This window comes from Lissotriton helveticus, chromosome 1_1 (assembly GCF_964261635.1).
Source record: "Lissotriton helveticus chromosome 1_1, aLisHel1.1, whole genome shotgun sequence".
Classification (NCBI taxonomy): Eukaryota; Metazoa; Chordata; class Amphibia; order Caudata; family Salamandridae; genus Lissotriton; species Lissotriton helveticus.
In genome coordinates, this window is record NC_136057.1 from 635,923,029 (window position 1) to 635,949,430 (window position 26,402).

At 44.6% G+C, this 26,402-nt stretch overlaps 1 protein-coding gene across 1 annotated transcript in view; it reads left to right on the plus strand.

The window, feature by feature from the left end:
- Nucleotides 1–26,402, plus strand: part of CDC123 (cell division cycle 123) — a 458,927-nt gene that overhangs the window by 187,422 nt on the left and 245,103 nt on the right. Inside the window, exon 5 of the mRNA XM_078674168.1 lies at nucleotides 12,869–12,964. Within this exon, the coding sequence (XP_078530294.1) occupies nucleotides 12,869–12,964 (96 nt within the window). The remainder of the gene's footprint in view (nucleotides 1–12,868; nucleotides 12,965–26,402) is intronic.

The following is a 26,402-nucleotide window of genomic DNA, read 5'->3' on the forward strand; positions in this document are numbered from 1 at the left end:
TAAGATGACTAATTTGGATTCATTTAATCTTTAATTGTGACTGTTTTCTTTAAATTTTGAACCATTATAGAGGATTTTGGCTATTGATATGTCTTTTGTTGAGATGACATTGGACTAGGGGAGCATGTAGGCTTTGCACCCATGGATCAGCCCATCAGCGGGCCATATTTTTGTACCTTTATGGTAATGTTCATGCTGTCTGACATGTCATTATTGTGATTTTACAGTTGTTAAGCATGGTTTAACTAGATCGAATTTCCATGGGGTATGCTCTGACATCAGCCTTCATTGTTACACAGGATGTTACTAGGATCGTTTTTTGTGCCCATACAGGGCTATATAAAATGCTAATATAGCAATTTACATGTTAATATATGACATGATATGACAAGATGGTTATTTTGTATAAGTTAAGCACTTTCCATTGAATGTATATACACTGTAAGATGGCCGCTGTTTATCTGAAAATATGCAGTCCGTCTTTACTTTCCATTACATCCTGACAAGTTTAAATTGTTTGCATGTCCTCGCTTCTCTCACAACTTGACAAAGCCCTACGGCGAAACGCGTCGTTGCTGTTTGTTCCGCCGTAATAAACTGGTTGGAACAACCCCTGCGAGTGCTGCTTTCCTTGGTAATTTCATTCTCCAGGATTGTGCTTTGATATATATATATATATATATATATGTATATATATATGTATATATATATATATATATATATATATATATATATATATATATATATATATATATATATATATATATATATATATATACAATAGCAGCCAAATCACATCAGAGCTGAAATATGCTGTGAAGAATTTCCACCATACATGAATAATAATGCATTAGAAACATGAGAAACAACACCAAAGATTGTTTAGAAACTGTTTTAATGCTTAGGCAGCAGTAGAAATTCATATAACTCACTGAAAGCATAGAAAGCTCCCAGGCTGCATTGTAAACACACAGTCTAAAAAGACTGAAAAGCTAACCTGTAGCTGTATACAAAAAACTGACACCGTGCCTTTAAGGCACCCATGACCCCCGGTATCCCATCATGCCTCAGGGGTGACAGGTCAGTTGTTCTTTTCGGAGACTGAAACAAACCAAGTAACAAAATAGGTTAACAATATCTCCTTATTAAAGAATATCCTTTGCCCGAGGAGGCGGGAGGGTTGCTTATGACTTTGATGAGGATACCCCTGGAAGAGAACTAGGATTACAGGTAAGTAACTAATCCTTCTCTTCCAGGGGATCCTCATCAATAGTCATAAGCATTAGAATAGAATAGCGAGCCTCTCCTCTTCCCTGCGGGCAAAGGAATGACAAGACAGTAATCTCATCAACAAGCCTGAGCAGGCTATAGGCTACCCAAACAGATTTCTCAAGGAGGCTTGCCCTACTTGAGTATCGGCCCTGGAATCAGATTCGAGACAGTAATGTCTCGTAAAGGTATGAACTGATTTCCAGGTTGCAGCCTTGCATATTTCTGACATTGGAATGTCATGCAAGAAAGCCACTGTGGCAGCTTTCCCTCTGGTAGAATGCGCTTTGGGTGATACCAATAAAGGCTTCCCTGCAAGCTGATAGGCCAATTTAATGCAAGAGACAATCCATCTGGAGATGGACCTCTTGGCCGCTGGGAAACCCGTTCTCATTGAACCATAGTTCACAAACAGCTGATCCGTTTTCCTGATCCCTTTAGTCTTTTCCAAATAGAACTTGAGCACTCTCTTAAGATCCAAGGAGTGCAGTGACCGCTCGGCTGGGGTCGTAGGATTTGGAAAAAACAAAGGGACGGAAATGGACTGGTTTATATGAAAATCAGAAACCACCTTAGGCAAGAAAGATGGATGAGCCCTCAGGACTACTCTATTGTGGTGGAAAACAGTATATGGTTCCTACGCACAGAGCGCTTGTATCTCGCTTACTCTGCGCGCTGAGGTAATTGCCACCAAAAAAGCCGCTTTCCAAGAGAGATGTTGCAAAGAGGCCTTGTGGATGGGCTCGAAAGGAGGTGACATTAACCTGGATAGAACCAGGTTCAATTCCCAAGGAGGAGAAGGATTTCGCACAGGGGGATACACTTTTTTCAACCCCTGGAGGAAGTCCTTAACCACTGGAACCTGAAAGAAAGAAATCTGATTAGGTGATTTCCTGTACGCTACTATGGCTGACAAATGCTCTCTAATGGAAGCATATTTCAAACCAGAAGTTGCCAAGGAAAGGAGGTATGGCAGGATTACCTCCTCCTGCCCTTTAGTCGGATCTAGGTGCTGATCCCTACACCATATGTAGAACCTTTTCCACTTGAACGCATAAGACGCTTCCGTGGAAGGTCTCTTAGCCTCCTTTAAAATGTGCATACATTCGGGAGGCCGATTCAGATGCCCATATTGCAGGACCTCAGGTGCCATGCTGTCAGGTTCAGTGATGAGAGGTTGGGATGTAGTATCCTCCCGTTCATCTTGCTCAACAGGTCCGGTTTGCAAGGAAGTCGTCTGTGTGGACACACAGACAGATGTAGCAGGTCCGGGTACCACCACTGCCGTGGCCAATCCGGAGCTATCAAGATCATCTCCATGTTCGACGTGAGGAGCTTGGAAACTACCTTCGGAATCAGAGGTAGGGGAGGAAACGCATAAGCAAATGTTCCCGACCAATTCATCAGGAGAGCATTCCCCTGCGTCTCTGGCCGGTGGAATCTGGACGCGAAGGCGTGGCATTTTGCGTTTTCTTCGTCGGCAAACAAGTCTATGGCTGGACGCCCCCAACAACGAAAAAGCTCTTCTACCACTTTGTCGTTTAGCACCCAGTCTGGCTGATCTTCGAAGTGCCTGCTGAGTGCGTCTGCTTTGATGTTTAACTCGCCTGGAAGGTGCACCGCCACCACTGAGAGGTTTTGAGAGAGAAGCCAGTGCCAGATGGTTTGAGCCTCCCGGGAGAGAGGGCGTGACCGCGTGCCTCCTTGTTTGTTCAGATAGAACATGGTGGTTGTATTGTCCGTCTGAACTAAGACTGAGTTGGACTCGATCGCTGGAAGAAAAGCTTTGAGAGCTAGAAACACCGCTCTGAGTTCCAGCATGTTGATGTGGTACGTCCGCTCCTGCGCAGACCACTGTCCTTGAATCTGAAGGGGACCCATGTGCGCTCCCCAGCCTTGCAGAGAGGCATCTGTCACTATAGACTGGGTTGGTAGAGTGTGGTGAATAGGCACTCCCACCAGCACATTCCTCATCCGAGTCCACCATTTGATGGCATCTTTCGCTGCTTGGGAAAGAGTGATACGATCTTCGCAACGCCCTGTCGCCTGGTCCCACTGGTCTTCGAGAGCCTGTTGTAGAGGCCGCATTCTCAGCCTGGCGTTCGGGATGAGAAAAATGCAGGACGCAATGGAACCCAGCAGGGAGGCTACCTGCCGGACTGTTGTAAGCCGAGACTCTAATAGAATCCCACACTTCTGCCTCATGGAAAAAAGTCTCTCCTCCGAAGGAAACACTTTTCCCAATTTTGTGTCCAGAACGGAGCCTAGGTAGTGGATGGACTGGGTCGGCCGCTGGACTGACTTCTCCAGGAGACCGAGCCTGTGCAACTGGTGTCGGCAAAGTTGCAGATCGTGTGTTACCTGAACCGGAGACGGGCCCTTTAGGAGCCAGTCGTCCAGGTATGGGTAGATGAAGACCCACTTCTTGTGAAGAAAAGCCGCCACCAATGCCATACATTTGGTGAAGACTCGTGGTGCGGACTTGAGACCGAATGGTAGCACCCTGTACTGGTAGTTTTTGCTTCCTACGACAAACCTCAAGTACTTGCGATGCCTCAGTGCAATCGGAATGTGAAAGTATGCATCTTGCAGATACACCGAACACATCCAATCTCCGGCTTGAAGATGTGGGCATATTTGGTGAAGAGCTAACATGCGTAACTTTTCTCTGACGATGACTTTGTTTAGGAGACGCAGATCGAGTATGGGTCTGAACTTGTCCTCCTGATCTTTTTTTCTCCCTTTCCCCTTTGAGAGGGAGGAACTTCCTCTAAAGCTCTTTTTTGTAGCAGAACTTTCACCTCTCTTCGAAGCAAGCTTAGCTGGTGAGGGCAAGAGTTCTTTGGAGGAATGTTCTTCAGAAGCGCACGGAAACGTAGCATGTATCCATTGCGCAGTATATTCAGCACCCACCGATCCTTTGTGATGCTGACCCACTCTGCCAGGTGTTGTGAAGCACTTCCTCCCACTGGAGTGGGCAACGGCGCCAGAGGAAGCCACTGCTCAAGCCTTTCCTCCTCTCGTGGTGGTAGAGGACTGCTGGTGACCTCCTCTACCCCTGTTGGATTTGCCTCAAATGTGGGATTTTCCCTGGTTCTTATTTTGGGTTTGAACCCTCTGTTGAGCCCCTCTCCCCTTGTTGGTCTTAAAGCGGCGTTTGAATTCCTTTTTCTTCTCCAAACCCACCGCTTTTACTGTATCCAGCTCTGTCTTCATACGAGTCATCTCTTCGTCAGCATGTTCTCCGAAGAGAGAGGAACCCGAAAAAGGAAGATTAAGGATGTGATGCTGAGCATCCGGCTTCAGTCCTGTGAGGCGCAACCAAGCTGATCTCCTGGCATAAACCCCATGTGAGTAGGAATGTGCCGCAAGCACTGCACCGTCCGCTGCTGTGCTTATCAACTGGTTCGCCACCAGACATCCTTCTGTCATTGTTTCTTGGAAGTCCTTCTGGTCCTCCTTTGGCAGCTTGGACTTGAACCTTTCCATGAAGTCCCATAAGGCTCTATCGTATCTACCCAGCAGTGCGGCCGCACTGGAGACCTTCAGCGTGGAGGCAGCTGAATTGCAAACTTTGCGACCCCACGAGTCCCTTGATTTGCTGTCCTTATCTGGTGGGACTGAAGAGGAAGCAGCAACTGCATGCGTCTTCCTTGCCGCTGCCACTATCACAGAGTCTGCTGGAGGGTCAGATTTTACAAAAACTGGGTCAGAAGAAGCTGGTTTGTATTTCTTCTGTATGCGGGCTGGCACCGCTCTGATGGCTGCTGGAGTTAGGAAAACGTCCTTGACAGGATCCATAATCCCCGGGACTAAAGGCAGCAGTGGACGAGAGACAGATTTTTTGTGCAAAGTTTCAAAAAATTACTGTCTTAGTAACCTGGGGGACAGACATTTCAATGCTCAGCTTCTGAGCTCCTCTTTGCAGGACATCTAGGTAAGTGCCGATGTCATCCACTGGAGAGGATCTAGAAGTAGGACTATCCGTCAGCGTGGGAGAGTAATCCCTTTTGGAAGACCTGGTAGAAGAGGTAGATGAAGTAGACGGAGTTCTTCGACATCTACGGTGAGCACCGTGCCTCCTCTCACGTGATCTTCTTGGATGTTCTTCCCTTCTAGGAGAGCGAGATCTGACCGGATCTTCTCTTCTGGGTGAACGAGATCTGACCGGATCTTCTCTTCTGGGAGATCGAGATCTAACCGGATCTTCCCTTCTGGGAGAGCGAGGTCTGGTTGGTCTTCTCACAAGTGATTTGTCTGCTTGGCGCCTGGGAGGACTACGCCTGTCCACTTCATCCACCAGTCTCTGGAGAGGAGATCTGTGTTGCGGACTGACATACTCGCGCATACGTTTGGTAGCCCCTGAGTCTCCCCAATGGTCCAATGACTAGTACCATCTGGGTGACAGTCTGACCTCCGCAGCCGAAGGATCTGGCTGACGCACAGGAGATCTGAGGACAGGACTTCTGGACCTTGAAGATGTTGTTGAGGAGCCAGAAGACTGTGAAGTGGAATGACAAGAAGCTGACTCGGTAACCATGATCACAGAGTTTCTTGACCACGATCGAGCCCTTTCTGAATGTCTCGACGTCGAGCGTTCTGGCGTTGTATGTTTTTCTCTCAACGCCGAATGCCTCCGGGGAGTCGGCGGGTCCATCAATCTCGACTTCGAATGCCTCGACGGCGATAGATGCGAGGATCTACGGTCTCTCGACGTCGAGTGGCAATGACCAGTCGTCGACGGAGCCCTCTCCCTCGACGTTGAGCGGCGATGACCAGTCGTCGACGGAGCTCTCTCTCTCTCGACGTCGAATGTCTGTGCGACGACGGCGGAGGGGAATTGATCACCCTCGACGCCGAGCGTCGACGAAACGTCAACGAAGACTGCGTCCTCGACGCCGATCGACGTTTTGCTGTCGACGGCGGAGGGGTATTGGTCCTCGACATCGAACGTCGTTTCTTAGACGACGGCGGAGGGGTCTCACTTCTCGACGCCGGTCGTCGCCTGGATGACGACGGCAGAGGAGTGACCTCCCTCGACGCTGATCGTCGCCGGGTTGACGACGGCGGAGGGGCCTTGGATCTCGACGTCGCCCGGTTGACGGCGGCGGAGTCACATTTCTCGACGCCGATCATCGCCCGGTTGACGACGGCGGAGGGGGTTTCGACGACGGAGCTGGATCCTTCGACGTCGTCGATGTGCCTGGTCGTCTTTTCGGCGGCGAGCCCGCCGTCGACGGTAGTTTTGAAGATAAATGACCCACCAGTGGCTCTTTCCTCAGCGCCAAGCCTGACGCTGAAGGGTGTGAAGACTTCTCTTTTGAAGATGTTCTAGCCTTCTTGGAGCCCTTCTTCACCGGAGACCTTCCTCTGGATGACCTGTGAGCCAGGCCATAGATGCGAATTCTCTCCCTGTCTTTGAGAGTCCTTCCTGACAGGTGCTCGCAGTGAGGACAGGTGCCTGGATCATGTTCTTCAGGCAGACACAGGATACAAACGTCGTGGTTGTCTGATTTTGCTTTCTTGTTGCCACAAGAAGGACATTTGTCAAAAAGTGAAGGCATTCTCAGCTGAAAATGCTCACTAAACTGAGCCAGTTTCTTACTTGACTAGATGTAAAATGGCAAAGTAAGTAGAAAAAGTTGTTAAAAATGAAGTAATTTTCTGTCAGAAAACAGAAATTAGTGGAGCTGTGTTACCAGGATCCTTCCTGAAGGAGCCGGAAAGAACAACTGACCTAACTGTCACCCCTGAGGCATGATGGGATACCGGGGGTCATGGGTGCCTTAAAGGCACGGTGTCAGTTTTTTGTATACAGCTACAGGTTAGCTTTTCAGTCTTTTTAGACTGTGTGTTTGCAATGCAGCCCGGGAGCTTTCTATGCTTTCAGTGAGTTGTAAGAATTTCTACTGCTGCCTAAGCATTAAAACAGTTTCTAAACAATCTTTGGTGTTGTTTCTCATGTTTCTAATGCATATTATTCATGTATGGTGGAAATTCTTCACAGCATATTTCAGCTCTGATGTGATTTGGCTGCTATTGCATGTTTTTATATATATATGTATATATATATATATGAGTATATATATATGTGGGGCACATATAATATAGTGTTTCCGGGGTCCCGCGCATGGGCGGGAATATTCTAATGCTTATGACTATTGATGAGGATCCCCTGGAAGAGAACTACAGGTTTACACTTTTAGGGACTGTCACAAGTGGATGTTTGTGACCAATCCCCACAAGGTGTTTCTCTGTTTTTTGGGCCACAGCTCCATTGTGTGAGGAGTGTACCCTTATGCATCCTAAGGAAGTTTATGGATCACGAAGCCCACTGTATGTCGCCAAACACTTCAGAAAATGACAGACTAACATATAGCTGCTAAGATCAACTTTCACAATGGGATGAAGGCTGTCGCCGCCTGGATGAAGGCCTGCTGCCTCAAACTCAACTCTGACAAAACTGAAGTCCTCATCCTGGGCACCACTCCCTCCGCCTAGGAAGACTCCTGGTGGCTTGCAGCGTTCGGCCCTGACCGACCGTGCACACAACCTCGGCATCATCCTCGCTCTCAATGTACCGCCAAATCAACGCCTTCTCATCCTCTTGCTTCCACGCGCTCTGTCTGCTTCGTAAAATTTTCATGCGTATCCTCACCGAGTTCAGGAGAACGGTTAACCAGGCTCTGTTCAGCAGCAAGCTCGACTACGGCAACACAATACCGGCGCCACCCAAAACTCCTAAAGAAATTGCGGAGTATCCAGTTTTTGGGAAACAACACTGGTACTGGAACCTGGTTAGCAGGATCCCAGAGCACCTCAGTCCAAGTTGCATCAAAATCAGGCAAAAAGTGGGTTTATTGCAACAAACACTCAGTTTCTTACAGCGACTCGCAGTGGTATACGTGAATTTTTTTTTACTGAAATGCGGTCGCAAAATATTAGTAGTAACCCTTTTGCAAATGGGAATGGGTCCTGTAGAGACCCCTCCTCCTTTGTGAATGGTTGCAAAAATATTTTTTAAGAGCAGGCAGTTGTCCGAAGGATAACTGCCTATTCTTAAAAAATCCATAAAAAAATTTATTTTTATTTTTTTGTCAATGGACTTCATTTTTAAAAAAAACAACTGTTGCCTTATTTAAAAACATTCACAGACATGGTGGGCTGCTGACCCCAGCAGGCTACCATCCCTGTGATTTTAGCCTGTCCCAATGGGTAGCAAACAGATACCTATCTCATGAATATTAATGAGGTATGTCATTTTGCGACCTATTGGGAATCGCAAACTGTGAAAAACACACTGTTGTACGTAGCTATTTGCGATTTCCTTAGCAAATTGCAAAAATTCAGTATTAGTTATCGCCAACCTACATCTATGTACATCTGGCCCTTATTGCATTTTACCCCGACATGCCACTTAATCATATTCAAAGAAGCGGGAGAGAAACTGTCTACATTTCATCAAAAAAGTTATCAGTGTTATATTATTAATGTTGAATAGTAATGCACAGTGCAACATTGAAGGAAATGCTTCTTTTTTTGTACGTGTGTCTGAATTGTGGAATGCTGTTTACTTATATGCAGGATTCAAGCACTTGGTTGTATGCTTCACCATAGGTACGGTGAGCATGGATAAATATAAAACTGTATTATTTTGGACAAATTAAATTAGGAGTGTTCTAGTTTTTGACTAGAGAATGTTTTTAACCTCCTGTATATACCATGGATAAGGTTATTCGTTAAGCCATAATCTTATAACGAAATGTAATTTGGGGTACGTCCAATAACACCATATGGTCATGTACTTTGGAAATATGCCAAAGGCATTGTAGCCCGTATCCATGAGAAAATATGTTGGGGTGATAGCACTGACACTTAAGCCTATCTGTTTTAAAACATCATGGTATTTCATCCTTTAATCCAACTTTATGGCTCTATGATACATAGACCTATTTGTATTCCTTTACTGGTAATATTGTGTTGACATGTAGTGGGGTAGTGAGTCATTTTCAATACATTGCTGGCTATCCCTGTAGAGACACGTTGGCAACAAATGCTGCTACGATGCTCTCCAATGCAGATCTCGATTTTTCATAACAACTGGGAGATCAAATTCACCTTGTGGATTTCAGGTGACTACCCATCTCCCACCCATTTCCCAAAATACAATACTTTCAAAAATGAAAACCCACTGCAGAATGTATTAAAGTCATAGTTGCATAAAACCTATACAACAGAAGACTGGAATACAAAACAAAGAATACTTTTTAGAAAGGAATTTGAAAGGGTGCTTTATTGATCTAATTGTAATGCAATATCCTTGCCCACACACTGACACATTTTTATGTACACCAGCCCTCTAGTTTCTTGAGGTTAGTCGAAAGGTCTACAAACTATCTTGACTTTTTTTATTCCGAGTGAGCAGGACAGAAACCAACATGCCATTAAGGGAACTGCAGTTTAGTTCTTTAATTAGTTGTGGCTGAAGAGTACACTCGATATGGAGAAGAAATCACAGCGAATCAATTGTTCACCGTCTAAACAGACTAATAGGTCTTCTAGATGAGTTAGCATCCTCTGGCCTTTCAGCCAATGCAAGCCTAATAAAAATTAAAATGGTACTATTCTCCAGACCAGTAACTTGCATTAAACTACAATTGCATTAATAGCTTACATAAGTTAATAAAGTAATTCACACTTTCATAATAAATGTTGGCCAATTAAGATGGTTGATTTATTAAAATGTCCAAAACAGGTTTAAATTACTACTTACATTTTCTGTTTTTGTTTACGGCTTTTATGAGTGTTCCTCATTCAGTCATTATGTTATTGGCTTTTCATCAGGTAGCTATCTAAAAGTTTATTTTAAGGTCGAGCCTTGACCGTGCTTGCGCCGTCTTGAAGATCTGTTGTAAGTACTTTGTGTGGGCTTTGGAGCCCAGGAGCCCAGGACTTGTCTGCTTTTGCTTTTGCTTAGGGACTTCTGTTTTTCTAGCAACTGCCCCCATTTAACTGTCTTGATGGAAAATGACCAGCAGAGGTCAGTAAAACATCAGAATCACTTTACCCAGGGCAATTTGGTTCATAGCTAAAAACGTTTAAGGTCCAAAAGGCGAGACCTATTGCATTGCAAATGCTTGTTTTGTTGAGCTTCTTCTTTGCTCTAGTGACACAGGGTCGACACACTTGAAAAGCTTAATACGTGTAAAAGATAAAATAGAAAGTTAAGGTGTCTCATGAAGATCTACAAGTCCTCAGACTTTCTCCTATTATAATCGCACGTCAGAAGACAACCTGCCCACCGACCTGTTATTCCAATCTACATATAAACACAAAAATATATATAAAAAATGCAATACTCGCCTGGGGTCTCGATTACCCCATGCACATCCTGTTATGAGCTCTCACCAAACACTCTCAACAGCACTTGAATTAAAGTTGCCCCTTTTTCACCCGTGCGACACTCATTGCCCCAGACACACAGTCCTACGGAAATACTTGCAAACACCCGCGCTGGTTACATAATTTAACCACATTCCTTTAATCAATGTGGGTTAGGGATTCAACTTTACTTTTTCTTCCTGAAGTCTGCCATGGAGAAAGGCTGCCAATGTCACTCTTAACTTTCACAATGAAGCATTTTTCTTTAGACCATGATAGGGTCCTGAAAAGGTAAATCTTTTTTTTTTTTTTAAACTTATTTTTATTTGCATTTTGTCATTGAACAGTACAGATCATCTCGTCAGATACATAAGCCATAGAATGTACCATCATTTATGTAAGTCTAAAAGAGAATAGCAGTGGCACGTGGAACGGGTCTGTATGGTTCATGTACCAGTAGTATAGAGAATGGTTGGGGTGCAAACTAGGGAAGGGAACATGTAGGCGCGTAGTGCGGGCAGTGGAAGGACGATACGGGTTGGGTGATATAGGATTTGGTGGATTGTGCAGTAGCATACTAGTGTCGTTAGAGAGGGGACTGCGGAGGGCCAGCGGCGGGGTGTAATGGACTAAAAAGACAGGATGTAGGAGGCAATTGTTGGCAGCATAATCGTGCCGCCGGCCTGAAAAGGTAACGATTCAGAAAAGGGGGTGGTGATGAACAGAGTGTCTGAATTAAGCAGACCACTCTTACCCAGTCCAAAGATCAGGGCTTGATCCATCACCGTTATTTAGCTCACTGCCCCATCCCAGCTCAGAACCTGGCTATATGCAAATTAGTCTGTCCCTGGCCCAGTGCATCATGGGAACAGGGCAGACCAAACTACCAAGCCAATTCTTCACCAGAAAGGAGACAAGCTACCGGGGACCGGTTTCTGGCATTTCAGCCTCGTCGGCCCGGCTTGCTTGAATCCTGATGGAGCAGTGAGCAAGGGACTCATGTCTGAGTATACCCTGCCACACCTATAGTGGCCAAAAACGATTCAGAAAAGGGGGTGGTGATGAACAGAGTGTCTGAATTAAGCAGACCACTCTTACCCAGTCCAAAGATCAGGGCTTGATCCATCACCGTTATTTAGCTCACTGCCCCATCCCAGCTCAGAACCTGGCTATATGCAAATTAGTCTGTCCCTGGCCCAGTGCATCATGGGAACAGGGCAGACCAAACTACCAAGCCAATTCTTCACCAGAAAGGAGACAAGCTACCGGGGACCGGTTTCTGGCATTTCAGCCTCGTCGGCCCGGCTTGCTTGAATCCTGATGGAGCAGTGAGCAAGGGACTCATGTCTGAGTATACCCTGCCACACCTATAGTGGCCAAAAACGATTCAGAAAAGGGGGTGGTGATGAACAGAGTGTCTGAATTAAGCAGACCACTCTTACCCAGTCCAAAGATCAGGGCTTGATCCATCACCGTTATTTAGCTCACTGCCCCCAAGTTCTGAGCTGGGATGGTGCATTGAGCTAAAAAACGGTGATGGATTAAGCTCTGATCTTTGGACTGGGTAAGAGTGGTCTGCTTAATTCAGGCACTCTGTTCATCACCACCCCCTTTTCTGAATCATTTTGTCCACCATAAGCGTGGAAGGGTATACTCAGATGTGAGTCCCTTGCTCATTGCACCATCAGGATTCAAGCAAGCCGGGCCGAAGACGCCTGAAATGGCAGAAACCGGTCCCCGGAAGCTTGTTTCCTTCCCAGTACAAGAATTGGCTTGGTAGTTTGGTTTGCCCTGTTCCCATCATGCACTGGGACAGGAACAGACTAATTTGCATATAGCCAAGTTCTGAGCTGGGATGGTGCAGTGAGCTAAAAAACGGTGATGGATTAAGCTCTGATCTTTGGACTGGGTAAGAGTGGTCTGCTTAATTCAGGCACTCTGTTCATCACCACCCCCTTTTCTGAATCATCTCTGAAAAGGTAAATCTTTAATAACGAAGTTTAAAGCACCCATTTATTGCCTTAATGCCAAGAGAGATAACTCTCTCTTTATCTGCCTTTCTTTCTCAGTCTTTCACTCTCATCAGCACAAGTTATCGTCGTTTTCGCTAATTTACCTTACATTTGAATTTAAAAATGACTGGTCCAGAAAGTTGTACTTCAAGAACGTAGTGTATATATTATACCCGTTTATATGTTTTTGTTATCTACCTGCACAGGCGCCAGAATTTCCTGATTTTGCCCTGAAGGTCCAAGAAGCAATCAACTCTCTCGGAGGCAGTGTTTTTCCTAAACTTAATTGGAGTTCTCCAAGGGTAGGCACTTCATATTTCACGATTAATGCTTGTGTCGTGTCTGTAATTTAATCTATTTTGTGGATGTAAAGTACATATATGATTTAAAGTACAAATCATAGAAAAATGTGTTAAGTTCTTCTAGAAGTTTGACACATGTATGCTGAACTAACATAGATGAATACAAAGTCCTTATTTCTGCTTGGGAACTGTGGCATGTAGAATGCTGAAGTACAATGAGACTCAATAGGGCTCTTTGCTGCTATTATATATCACATCTCTTATTTCCTTGCTGATGAAAAACCTATCCTTCCAACCATTTGTGTCATTTGTGCTCTGGAACTGAAAAATAACATTTTAACCCATACTAAGATGACATTTCTGGCCAGGCATCCTGTTTTCCTTCCAAACAGACCTGGAAACATATTGGATAACGGATATAACAATATACCTGTTCAGATACGCAACCAGGTCGATAAAATTCCACACCTCTTATAGCAATCACCCTGTTTTACTGTGCACAAAATACTCTGTGAGAAGTTGAGCCTGGCTTTAGAAGTTATGATGTGTGCAAGGTAAACCTCTGAAAAGTGTTTAGCACGTGTCGCGGAGCTTGCGGTTCTTTTGCTTGATCAGAAGGTTTAAAGTAGGGGGCGGTTAAGCAAATGTATTTGGCTATATTGGCTACTATGTTGTGTGTGCAAAATATCCTTTGAGTGGGTCTAAGCAAAGGATATTTTTATGGAATTTTCATTTGAGTTTTGCCTACAAAATAAACTGCATGAGTTTAGGTTGAGCAACTGTGTGAAGCACCTATGTTTAATTATGAATTTAAGAAACCCGGAGGGTGTAGGGTTTGAGCCGTGGAGTAATTTATTGAGTTGAGTTCTAAATTGTCATTCATGAACCAAGAGCTATCCTATTTTGATGGTTGAGTATGGGTTGATGGTTATGTTCATATGCACACAGCACCTTGTGGTCTTTATTGAGTGTGGCTTGAGGGTCTTAATGAGTGGTTCACACCATTTTCTGCAAGATAAGCATGGGGCTAGAAATAATACTCCTGGTTAAGAAGTAGGTTGTCCCTGCCTTGTGAAGTATGTAGTTATCTATGCACTGTTTTGGAGGACAACAGGTTGCCTGACTGCGTTGGAGTTTTTGACATGAATAACTTGAGCACGTTAATAAAATGTACATTCTGTGGTGGTCAATGTAGGAACAACCTTATCCGTATTGGTTGCAGTGGTCCGTCATTAACCCTGTCCCTTGTTTTCTTTCCCAGTGGAAAAGGTGGACATGCTTTTTGGTGCTTGTCTTATGTTCTGTAAAAGGGTATGCATTGTAATGGTTTTTTTTCTTAGTGTTTCTAAAATATGGTGATTTGTTCTCCTGTGTGATCCTTGTTGCTCCCTTTCAACTTAGCAGCCATGATACCATCTTAAATGCTGCTGGTAAGACACCTGGCTCTTGGTGTAGGAGTAGGATTAGCAGGGAAGTTGGCTTGCTCCTGGCTTAGTATCTTTATCTTGATGTGTGCCTATTTCTAATAAATTAGAAGATATTTTATACTTTCTGAATTCTTACTTGAAAACTTTGAGAGTAACGTCCCTCGAATTAGAACACATACCCCAAATCCGTTGTGGTGAAATACTTTCTGGTGTGCTCATATTGATTCTGTAACAACGTTAATCGTTGCTGCAACTATTAGCAATAAGGTAGTCTACCTGCTAATCTCATAGGACAATGCTCTTTCCCTGGACATCTTAAAAATAATTTTTAGTCCACTTATCCCCCTTTTCCCCCAAGAGTAAGGTACAATGAAGAATCTGTCAAGACAGGTAAAATTGGTAATATTTAATCAATCGAAGATAATTTAAAAAATGCCAACCTTAATCTAGCCCTCCAACTGCCTTGTATGACATTTCATTGGCATTCTAACTTATAATTTGAAGACTCTTTGAAAGCAACACATCTCTGGGATATGCAGATTATAACACCTTTTCTCTTGAAAGACTATAACACATAGATTAATGTGAATACTCTATTAAGCCAAATGTAAAACATCTACATGTTGTTTATTTATTTAATATGGATAGAAACATATGGGATTTTAACATAAATACTGTTACATGAAGCTAAAATACATGGTACATGGGTTATTTTGACGGCCAGGGAGAGCACACATAATCTGCGGTTATTGCGAATTGTGATTACTTGAATCCTTGGAACAAGGAAAAAACAGACGTAACTGCTTAGTAATAGATGTTGTTCATTCAAAGAAATAAATAACCTTTGAAGTTCTTCAAGTGAGGATAAGTGGGATGCCGCTCGTAGCAGTGTGTGTGCTGATACCTGCCTTCTCTGCCTTCTTTGCCGTTTGCCGGACCTGGGAGTAGCTGTTTGTTGGAATCGGACACTGTTTCCCTGAGGACCTGGAGTAGAGGGCAGCCACTGCGAGACGCCGGGACTGCGAGGACCAGCATTCCCTTAAAGACCAACAGCTGGTGCCTCTTCCCGTGCTAGCCCCGCCTTTACTTGACAGTATTTCACTGCTTGCGGCCCCCGCTTCGCGGGAGCCGCTCGTAGCAGTGTGTGCGCGCTGATACCTGCCTTCTCTGCCTTCTTTGCCGTTTGCCGGACCTGGGAGTAGCTGATTGTTGGAATCGGACACTGTTTCCCTGAGGACCTGGAGTAGAGGGCAGCCACTGCGGGACTCCGGGACTGCGAGGACCAGCATTCCCTTAAAGACCAACAGCTGGTGCCTCTTCCCGTGCTAGCCCCGCCTTCACCGGCCAGTATTTAAGCACGCCCTGTTCGCGCAACGTGGGACGCACGCGGGTCGGCGCCGGCCGAAGCCCGGGCCAAGGGCGGGCCCGTTGTAGCCCGTTCGAGCCCGGGGGAGACCGGACCGGGCCACCCCTCTGAGCCCGTGGCTAGCTGTTCAAGACTCACCACATTCTGTGCCCCATTGTTCTAGCTTGGCTGAGACCCAACTATACCAAGACTAAACCAACATGTCAACAAGGGAGACGAGGAGCAAAGCCACGGCATCGTCAACCATGGTTGCAGGTACTCTGGACAGCTTTCTTATTAGAGCTAACACTGTGGTAAATAATGAATTGATAGCCCTAGAAAGACAGCTCGCGGATGGGATTGAAAGTACTAGGTGATCTTCTCTGGGTTTAACCACGAATGCTAGATCCCCAGAAACACTGAATGCCTCCCATCTTTCTCTTTTGGATAGCATTGATCAAACAATTGAATCTGTCCTACAACAGCTGAGGACTTCCTCAAACTCACATCGAGACTCCCCTCAGACTACATCTGAGGCGACTCCTCTTCCAACATCTGACTTAGTCGTGACTCTGGATGAGGGGAGTGATCTCAACTCAACTCACTCATGGGGTCTTCGGGAAGGTGCTGTGTCGAAAAGAAAAAGAGCTAGACAGTCTAAGGGTGTAAAAAGGGCCAAATTGGATCATGCCCCCAACATCACTGATAATATGTCCGACATAATGGAATCTCCTCCTCCCATGACTGTCAAAGAAACTGCGAGTTCATTACAGCAAACCCAATTGCAGATGCCAGTGCAGTCTGGCCCATTTATTTTCTGTGAAGGGTCTTGTGGCGGGAGGGAACAGTCTGTTCATTTTATTACCAATGTTCTGAAGAAACTCCTAGACCCCCTGTTGGCTAGGCTTGATTGTATTGACACCAGGCTACAAGCAATAGAAACAGTGACCGGGGGTATGGAGGATCAGCTAAGAACTTTGGGTAGTATCCAAGGTGTAACTATGATGAACGTGGGGACCCCGCTTCCCCCCAAACCATCCAGTACCCTAACTACAAAGAAGACTAACCCCCCTCTACAGTAAGTGTACCCATAGTTACCCTTCCAAATTCTATCCCCCCACCCCTTTCAAGGCAACTTCCTCCCGTGCCCTTAGTGCGGAAATCAAAGCTGCCTGTGCCAACTTACAAACATCAGGTGAGGTCTCCCCCCAGATAAGGGATCTAAACTCCTTGACGCCTCCGGCAAATGAACGGCGTCACAGGCAGCGAACATATGGCGGATTGCCAATACTCTACTCAAGCGCTACTAGCAAGATATGATAGGGCACATTATGATGAACTGGAATCCATAATGCTGCATCTACCAGATAAATATAAAAATAGGGCCAATGAACTCATACAGTAAGGTAAAACTATCACCAGTACTTCCATCTGTTGTGCCCTAGAGGCCGCAGATACTGCCTCAAGGGCAATTAACACCAGTGTCCTTTTGCGTAGGCATGCCTGTTTACGTATTTCAGGTTTCAAACCTGAAGTCCAAAATTCCATCCTCAACCAGTCATTTGATGAGAAACACCTATTTGGCCCTAATGTCGATGTATCTTTAGAGAAGATGAAAAAAGATACCAACACAGCTAAATCTTCGGGAGCGTTGCAGCTGCAAGCTCCCAGACGTTCCTTTCTTCGCTCATCATGCAGAGGCAACACAAGAGGCTACTCCTCCGATAGCCCCGCCACTTCCTATAAGACCCCTAGCCAATCCACCTTCACTAAGGGCTAGCAAAGAGGGGTTACACGGGTAACAATAACAAAGACAGAGGCAAAACTAACAACTCCCGCTCTGCCTCCACCCCTACCCACTGACTTTCCTCCACTTCCCCCTCACCATTCCACTCCTGTGGGGGGGAAGACTACAACAATTCCTTCCTGTCTGGACCTACATCACATCAGACAGATGGGTGCGACAAATTATCCAATCAGGTTACTGTCTAGAACTAACATCTACCCCCCCAAACATACCACCCAAACAGCGTCCAATGTCACAAGAGCATCTATTATGCTGAAGCAAGAAGTAATATCACTAGTGGAAAAAAAGTGCAATAGAACCAGTTCCTCTGCACCCACAAAACAAGGGAGTTTACTCCCTATACTTTCTTATCCCAAAGAAGGACGGCTCTCCAAGACCTATTTTAGACCTCAGACCTCTAAACATATACATACAGTCAGACCATTTACACATGGTCACACTCCAACAAGTCCTTCCTCTTCTGTTACAAAACGACTTCCTTGCTACTCTAGATCTCAAGGACGCATACTTCCACATCCCCATTCACAAGGCTCACAGGAAGTATCTCAGATTTGTAATAGACTGGCTGCACTATCAATTCAAAGTACTCCCATTCGGAGTCACAACAGCACCAAGAGTATTCACCAAGTGCCTAGCAGTAGTGGCAGCATATTTAAGAAGACAACACGTCCTCTTCTTCCCATACCTGGAAGACTGGCTCATAAAAGCCAGCTCCTACAACCAGTGTGTAGAACACACTCATGCCACTATCCAACTGCTTCACAACTTGGGGTTCATAATAAACCACACCAAGTCCCATCTACAACCGTCCAAAGTACAACAATACCTCAGTGCCACAATAAAGACATCGACAGCGCTAGCTCCGGTAAGGATAGCCAGCATGCAAACTCTTCCCACAAAGTTTCAGCCACAACACTCCCTTCCAGCACGAGTGTTCATGCAGCTCATAGGGATGATGGCCTCTTGCATTTTCATAGTGCCCCATGCAAGACTACAAATGCGTCCTCTCCAAGAGTGCTTAGCTCGCCAATGGATCCAGGATCAATGTCAATTGACAGATCTAGTATTGGTGGACGGTCGGACTCCTCGCTCTCTGCAGTGGTGGAACACCAAAACCTTTACAAAGGGCGACCGTTCCTAGAGCCAGTTCCTCAGATAGTCTTGACAGCGGACGCATCGCTCTCCGGCTGGGGAGCCCACTTACTGCAATACACCATGGAAGGCAGGTGGACACCACAAGAAAAGTTACTCCATATCAATCATCTGGAGTTACTAGCCATATTCCTAGCATTAAAAGCTTTTCAAAAGCAAATACCAAACAAGGCTGTGTTAGTCCGCATGGACAACATGACAGCCATGTATTACATACAGAAACAGGGCGGAACACACTCCCTGCAACTCTCTCAGCTAGCACAGAACATATGGCGGTGGGCTATACCTCAAAACATATTCCTCTTAGCCCAGCATGTTCCAGGAGTACAAAACACCATAGCATATCTGTTAAGTCGTCAGACACAACAGATCCACGAGTGGGAACTTCATCCGCAAGTTCTTCAACCATTCTTTCAGATGTGGGGAAAACCTCAGATAGACCTCTTTGCCACCCACCAAAACGCCAAATGCCCAAGCTTCGCCGCCATATATCCACACCCACTGTCCAAAGGCAATACGATATGGATGAACTGGTCAGGCAGATTTGCTTACGCTTTTCCGCCTCTACCACTTATGCTACTAGTAGTACGCAAACTACAGCAGCCTTCTCTAACCCTTATCCTAGTTGCTCCAACGTGGGCCAGACAGCCGTGCTACACCCCACTGCTACAACTATCTGTAGTACCGCACCAAAAACTATACCTAACTCCACGCCATTTAACTCAAAACCGTTGAGAGATCAGACACCCGGACCCAGCTCATCTCAACCTTGCGATCTGGCTCCTGAAATCCTAGAATTCGGATATCCTAACCTTCCTCCTGACGGCTTGAACGTCATAAAAGAAGCTTGACGTCCAACCACTAGAGCATGCTATGCAGCTAAGTGGAAACGCTTTGTAATATATTGTCACAACAACAATATTAATATCCTAGACATGTCTATTCAACACATCATAGGATACTTACTACACCTCCAAAGATGTAACTTAGCCTACAAGTCTATTAGACTGCATCTTGCTTTGCTGCCATAGCAGCTTTTTTTTTTCTTTCTTTTTGTTGTCCTCATTACGCAACAGGTTAAAGTAAGGAGATTCTCAGGGTCCTTTTTCTTAATCCGACCTTTCCTTGTTTGTGGGTCCAGGGCCACATCTTTCGAGCGTTTCAGAGAAAAGGAACCCTTTACTTCCATGTACTTTAAGAGGAAGGTTTCTTTTTCCAGCGGGGGTGAGCTAGCCATTATGGCTACTCTTTCAGGCCTTCATCTGATGTTGTTGCTTGCACGTAATCATTGGACTTATTGGATTTACTGGCTAGGCTAGGTCAAATATAGACTAAAACATTGTCAGGACCCTTATATATAAGTATATTAAGCCTTGTTAAACTCTTCCCAAATTTCCCAGAATTTATACTTCTTAGAAAACGGTTTCTTTTTTCTATCCATGTTATAAACCTTTAAAACTGAAGCTAGCCATTCCCTGTGTAATGGCGGAATTGGACTTATCCATTTTACACAGACCTCCCTCCTTGCCAAAGGATCAACAAGAACATTAGGTTTTCCTGGGCTTTAGTTAATGTTCTTAATGCATTTACGCCCATCACCCCAAAAATAACTAAATCCGTACTTACAGTTAGTTGTCTTCCCATTACCTCTTCTAAGGTCTTACCCACATCCTTCCAGAAACCATCGAGACTGGGGCACTGCCGGAACATATGCAGGTCGTCGGCCTTCTGTAATCCACATTTCGGGCAGTTCTTCGCTGTGGACCCATTCAGTTTAGATAATCTTTTCGGTGTCCAGTAAGCTCTATGGGTAGTAAGTAGGTGATTTCTTTTAAGAGCAGCAGAAGTTACAATCGACCAGCATTTGCTCATAGAAACTTGCCATATATTATTTGTATCCAGCGTCGGCAGGTATTTCCCCCATATTCTCTCTGGAATCCGGAAGTCTTCATCCCCTGATGAGATTAGGGCCCAATACCAATAGGATACTTCTTTAATGAGAGGCTTCGTATCTAGCATCTTTACTTCTAGGGAAATGTTTCCTTTTCTGGTTTCTTTGAGTGACTTTGTCTAGCTTAAAAGCTGGTAATATTTAAATTTTGATAATGTGGAGGACGTACTTTCTGATAACATCTCCCAATCAAGAAGTTTGTTCTGAAACAAGAGTTGCCCCCACTCAGTATTCCTGCTAGTTTTAGGGGTGTCGCTAAGCTGTCTTTAAGGCAGTCTGGTGTACTCGGGGAGTCCCAGATCGGGGTCTTGTCACTATAAAGAGGGATATTCAGTGTGGATCTTATTCAATACCACAATCTAGCGGCTGACTTCAAAGTCTTCAATTTTATTTATTTTTTAAATTTTGGGTGGCCAAATTTATATAAGAAGTGGCTAGTATTGTTTGTCAATTTCTGTACAAATATTGGGTAATCTTCATAAGAGCCCAACAGCGTCCTTCTAAATTTGAATTGGAAGGCTCTGCAATATTCCAGGAGGTCTGGGCTAGCCAGGCCTCCCTGTTCTTTCCTCCTCCTTATTTTACACCAGGCGATTCTTGGTCTTTTTGAGGACCAAATAAAACTCAATAGTTCTCCCTGAATCTTTTTTATAGTTTCTCTTTTGAACTCCAACGGAATGGAACTGAAGATGAAAGTGAATTTCGGCAAGATTGATATTTTTATAATATTAGATTTGCCCAGTAATGTTAGTGGTAAACCACTCCATAGCAGCTTTTCTACAAAACAGACAGCATCTATCTCTGTTCAGATTGCCTGCTATTAAAGCTTTCATGGAAGGCCTCAAGAGAATAATTCCTCCCAGAGTACCACATTCACCAGTGTGGATTTTGAACATTGTTCTCACACGGCTAATGGGACCTCCCTTCGAACCTTATCATGAATGTGAACTACAATTTTAAACATGGAAGGTTGCGTTCCTAGTAGCTATTACCTCTCTATGGAGAGTTAGTGAACTACAAGCACTAACCATTGAAGAACCTTTCCTGCAAATGCATCACAATATGGTCGTTCTCCGTACTAATCCTAAATTCCTTCCCAAAGTCATTTCTCCCTTCCACCTCAATCAATCTTTTGGAACTGCCCGTTTTCTTCTCACCGCCACAGACAGTAGCAGAAAGAGCTCTTCATACCCTAGATGTCAAAAGAGCATTGTTATACTACATTGAGAGAACACAACCCTTTCGTAAGAACAAACAACTTTTTGTGTCTTTCTCACCACCACACAAGGGCAACTCTATATCAAAATCTGGGTTAGCTAGATGGATTGTCAAATGCATACAGATTTGCTATCACAAAGCTAAATGTACGGTATCTCTTCCTCCTAAAGCCCGCTCTACAAGGAAAATAGGGGCTTCAATGGCATTTTTAGGGAACATTCCCTTCGATGACATCTGCAAAGCAGCTACATGGTCTACACCGCACACATTCACAAAACACTATTGTGTAGATGTGCAGACTAAACAACAAGCTAATGTAGGCCAGGCTGTTGTCAAAACACTATTTCAAACTACTGCAACAGATAGGGCTGGTCGCCGCTAAGAGTGGGTACTGCTATACAATCTATGCACAGTGTGTAATCTGCAGCTCGTATGCCTCGAACGGAAAATGCTACTTACCCGTATGCATTTGTTCTTGGCATGTAGAGCTGCAGAGTTACACACGCCCACCCACCTCCCCGGCTACCTTTATCTGTTCCAGTATTATCTTAATTAGATACAGCTTACATGGACAGCCTTCCTTTTCTTGCAAAGCTCCATCATTTCTCTAATGGCGAAAAACAATCTGAGGATGGAGCCGATGCCCATGCGCAATGTGGTCCAAAGGAGGAGTCATCTATCTCGTGACTTCCAAAGAACTTTTCAGAACAAAAACAAATGCAAACATAAGGGCCCAACACTAGGTGGCGATCTATGCACAGTGTGCAACTCTGCAGCTCTACATGCCAAGAACAGATGCATACTGGTAAGTAGCATTTTCCTATCTTCCTGGAGAATTACTGTCCCATCCTAAAGTAAGCATGTCATCCTGGAGTAATAAAGCCTCATCCTGAAAGTCCTCATGGAATCCTCCCGGTGTAATACTGCCTCATCCTGCAGTCTTCCTGAGAACATCCTTGAGCAGTGGTTCCCAAACTTTTGACTCCTGAGGACCCCCATTGAGTCACCACTGGAAGCCGGGGACCCCCAAGCAATTTGTAGGATTTAAATTTCAAACATTAAAACAGTAATTAAAAAAAAATGAACACACGTGTGCACACAAAACAAATACTCGAATTACTAATGATTTTAGGGGAATATTTACAAGCCCCTATCACCATGGAAAATCACTTTTTGCGACGTTCCTGTGGCGATAGGGGCTTCGCCTTATTTACAAGGCAGCGGTAAGCCACTTTACGTGGCTTAACGCTGCCTTGTAAATAAGACCCCCGTTCACCCAATGCTTAGTGTTAAAGGGGTGGGCAGTGGGTGTTGCGGTGGGCGTTTCCCCTGCAACACCCATTGATTTTGACGCTGCCCCCTATTTACAAGGGCAGCGTAAATGGGAGGCAGCACCAAAATTGAGACCAGGGACAACTGGGTCTTAACTTGGGGAAACAAGGAGAAATGCTTAATTTCTACTCGTTTTTGCAAAACACCTTGGATTGTTTATCTTCAGGAAGGTGACCCCTCCTGCACCTCAACAATCTTTAAAAAAAATGCCATTTTATAACTTTCATGTGTGCTGCATTAAACAGCACACCTAGAAGTGACAAAATGACACTTCAAGATTGTTTATATGCAGGAAGAGGGACCTTCCTGTACATAAACAACCTTCCCCTGTTAAGTGTAGGGCCAGCGCAGGGGAAACGCAGGGCTGCACCATATTCCTGTAAATATGGTGCAGCCCTGCATTTCTGAAGTGGCAGAGTGTGTTGTTAAGCCAAGGAGGCTGACGACACTCTTCGCCACTTCTGTTGTATTTTATATTGAAAGAATTTGCAAGAAAACAAAAAAAGTTGATGGGAAGGTTGGTGCTGCGTCTCCGTTACTAACTTTTCAATGGTTGGCTTTATTTCGCAGTGCGAGGCACCTGCTCCTGCCAGGGCCAAACTGGAAACCCAAAGCAGCCATTGGCAAATGATTTCAGACCAGTCCCCATACAGTGCACACTGAGTGCAGTGAGTGAGCCTGACCACTACAAAGGAGACTTTGGGTGGCTCTCCCCCCAAGCAATTAAGGAAACAATTGTGCAGTCTACAACACATATCATTATATATTGAATTGTAGTAGCTTTTCAAGAATTGTAAAAGAAGACCTGACTATGCACCAGAATACGACAATCTTTCTGGGGGTTCTTCAATGATTCCCCCACTATCACCCTCCAACAGTGCTTCTCATCTCTCCATAGCCCCGCTCTGTCATGTGTATTTCATTTTTTATAGCATCTCTCATACCATTGTAGGATGTCAGAGCACTTAACATCACACACATATAGAGACAGTGAATCATACATGTAAATCAGTGTATAGAAAATGTTACATAAGGCAAAGGGGACTACAAGGTGTAGAATTCACATGTCATTCATACTGGTAGGCATTTTTAAAGAGTGCTTGTTCTGCAGAAGCACACACCCAGGATTCAGAAAATAACACAGTGGTTAGCATTGCCTTTAACAATAAAAATGTAGTTTCACCCAAATAAACCCTTTTAGCAGCATCAGGATAATGAAAGACTAGGAAAAACATAAGTTATTAACTTGTACCTTACAGTTTGCAAGCAGCTCTTTGATGACAGTTTATAGGTCTATTTGCTAGATTACAACTGTCACTTATGAACTGCAGAGTAACAAAACAATCCCTGTGGCAAAAGCAGTAACCCACTGACCTATGTACATAAAATACTGTTTCTTAAAATTCTTGTACACTTCCTTGCAGTAAGCATATTAACCCTCTGTGCTACATTGGATAAGTCAAAGCTGCCACCTGACAAAACTCTCACCTCTCTCCAGCAGGGACATTAATCACTGGCATTATCTCGACACTTTTATTGTTCTTTGAAAACTGCTAATTAAACAAGATACTTTGCAGTGCTTTTAAAACTGCTGCCTGCGGACCCCCTGGGAATGTGTCAGGGACCCCTGGGGGTCCGCGGACCACAGTTTGGGAAACACTGTCCTAGAGTAATAAAACCTCATCCATAGTCCTCCTGTTACAATCCTGTAGTAATATATCACACTGAACTCATCACAGGTTCATCCTGAAGTAGTAAAAGCTGATCACACATTTTTACTGAAGTAATCAGATGACCATCCTGCAGTAGAAAATGGTCAGCATTTTTAAGTAATCCCAACACCATCCTAGAGTAGTTTTTGTGATGACTCCATAGTAATCTCCTATATATATTTTGTGCTACACATAGTTCAGGATGGCTTGTGATGATTTTGTCATGTAATAACCGGAATAGCCCAGCTAAAGTAATCAGATGTACTTCATAAAAGCTACAATAAAATCTTTATTTTTGTCCACCACCTCACCTCAGCTGAGAACCACTGGTCCATGCACAGGTCTTGCCAGTAGCATTCCACAATGGAAGCTGTTGTCCTGGGGAGAGTGGGCCAACCACCTGCTTTGACCAGTCCAGGCACTGCCCTAGTCTCGGATTTCACTGCTCTGGTTGAACAGTGTCAGATGCAGCCACCAACATCTCTTTGACACATTTCGCCAGCCCCAATCTTGCTGCTTGTCCCAGTCTTTCTCACCATGGCATAGGGCCTATCCGATGACATTTGTGTCATCTGGCCTTGTCAGTCACCCCGCTGGTATTTGATATCCGGTGTCCTTCAGGACCCAGCCTGGGACACGAGGAATCAGACCCGGCATTTACTGGTTCTCCGGCAGCAGACTTGGAGCGCGGGATCACGTGTCTGCCACCGTCATGCACCTCGCATTGGTGCTTTTTATTTCTCAAGGGAATATTTATTTCTATTTCTAACATTGTACGATATGTCACTGGCATATCTCTGCAAACAAGAAAGTCTGGTAAGGCGGTAAATAGCTTTAACAACTTAGCTATATAAAATCAAGTGAGAATACCGTGAATCAAATAGGGCTGCAACGTAGATGAGCGTAGGAAAAATGGACATATAAGCTTTACTGCATCACTTTGCGTTGTGTGTATATAGTTGAATTTTTGATGAGTCAATGAGGTGAAGAAAGCATATTCCAAGTAGTAGTTTTATCGTGGTTCTCCCAATGCCAAGGAAAATCAAAGGCACCTAGACAGAAATACGGGCAGTATTGTCTTCAACTGATCATTGTAATGCAAAAGAGCATCTTTGTTAATGGACGAGTCTGTGATTTAATTTCAGGAAAACGTTTGTTATGTACGGCTCTCATAGAGAGACTCTAACGTTTATTTCAGTTTCTGTGTCTCATAACCCACTGCTATGACATGACAACAGTTGATAATCAAACTGGTTACCCACTGTTGTGATGTTCTAAAGGGTCAGTCTGAGGGCCTGTGAGCGCAGCTCTGCTTGTTTGCTTTGAATGGAAGCAGAAAGCACAGCTACAGGAGGGGGAAGGACAGTGGGCAAGGTGGTTGTGGTTGGTTAGGGATTGCAGGTAAGGTTTTTTTATAATGTGGGACGAGGTGGAGAGGCTGTGTTATTACTCCTCTGCTCCTGCATAGCAGTTGAAAGTAGCGGAAGATGATTT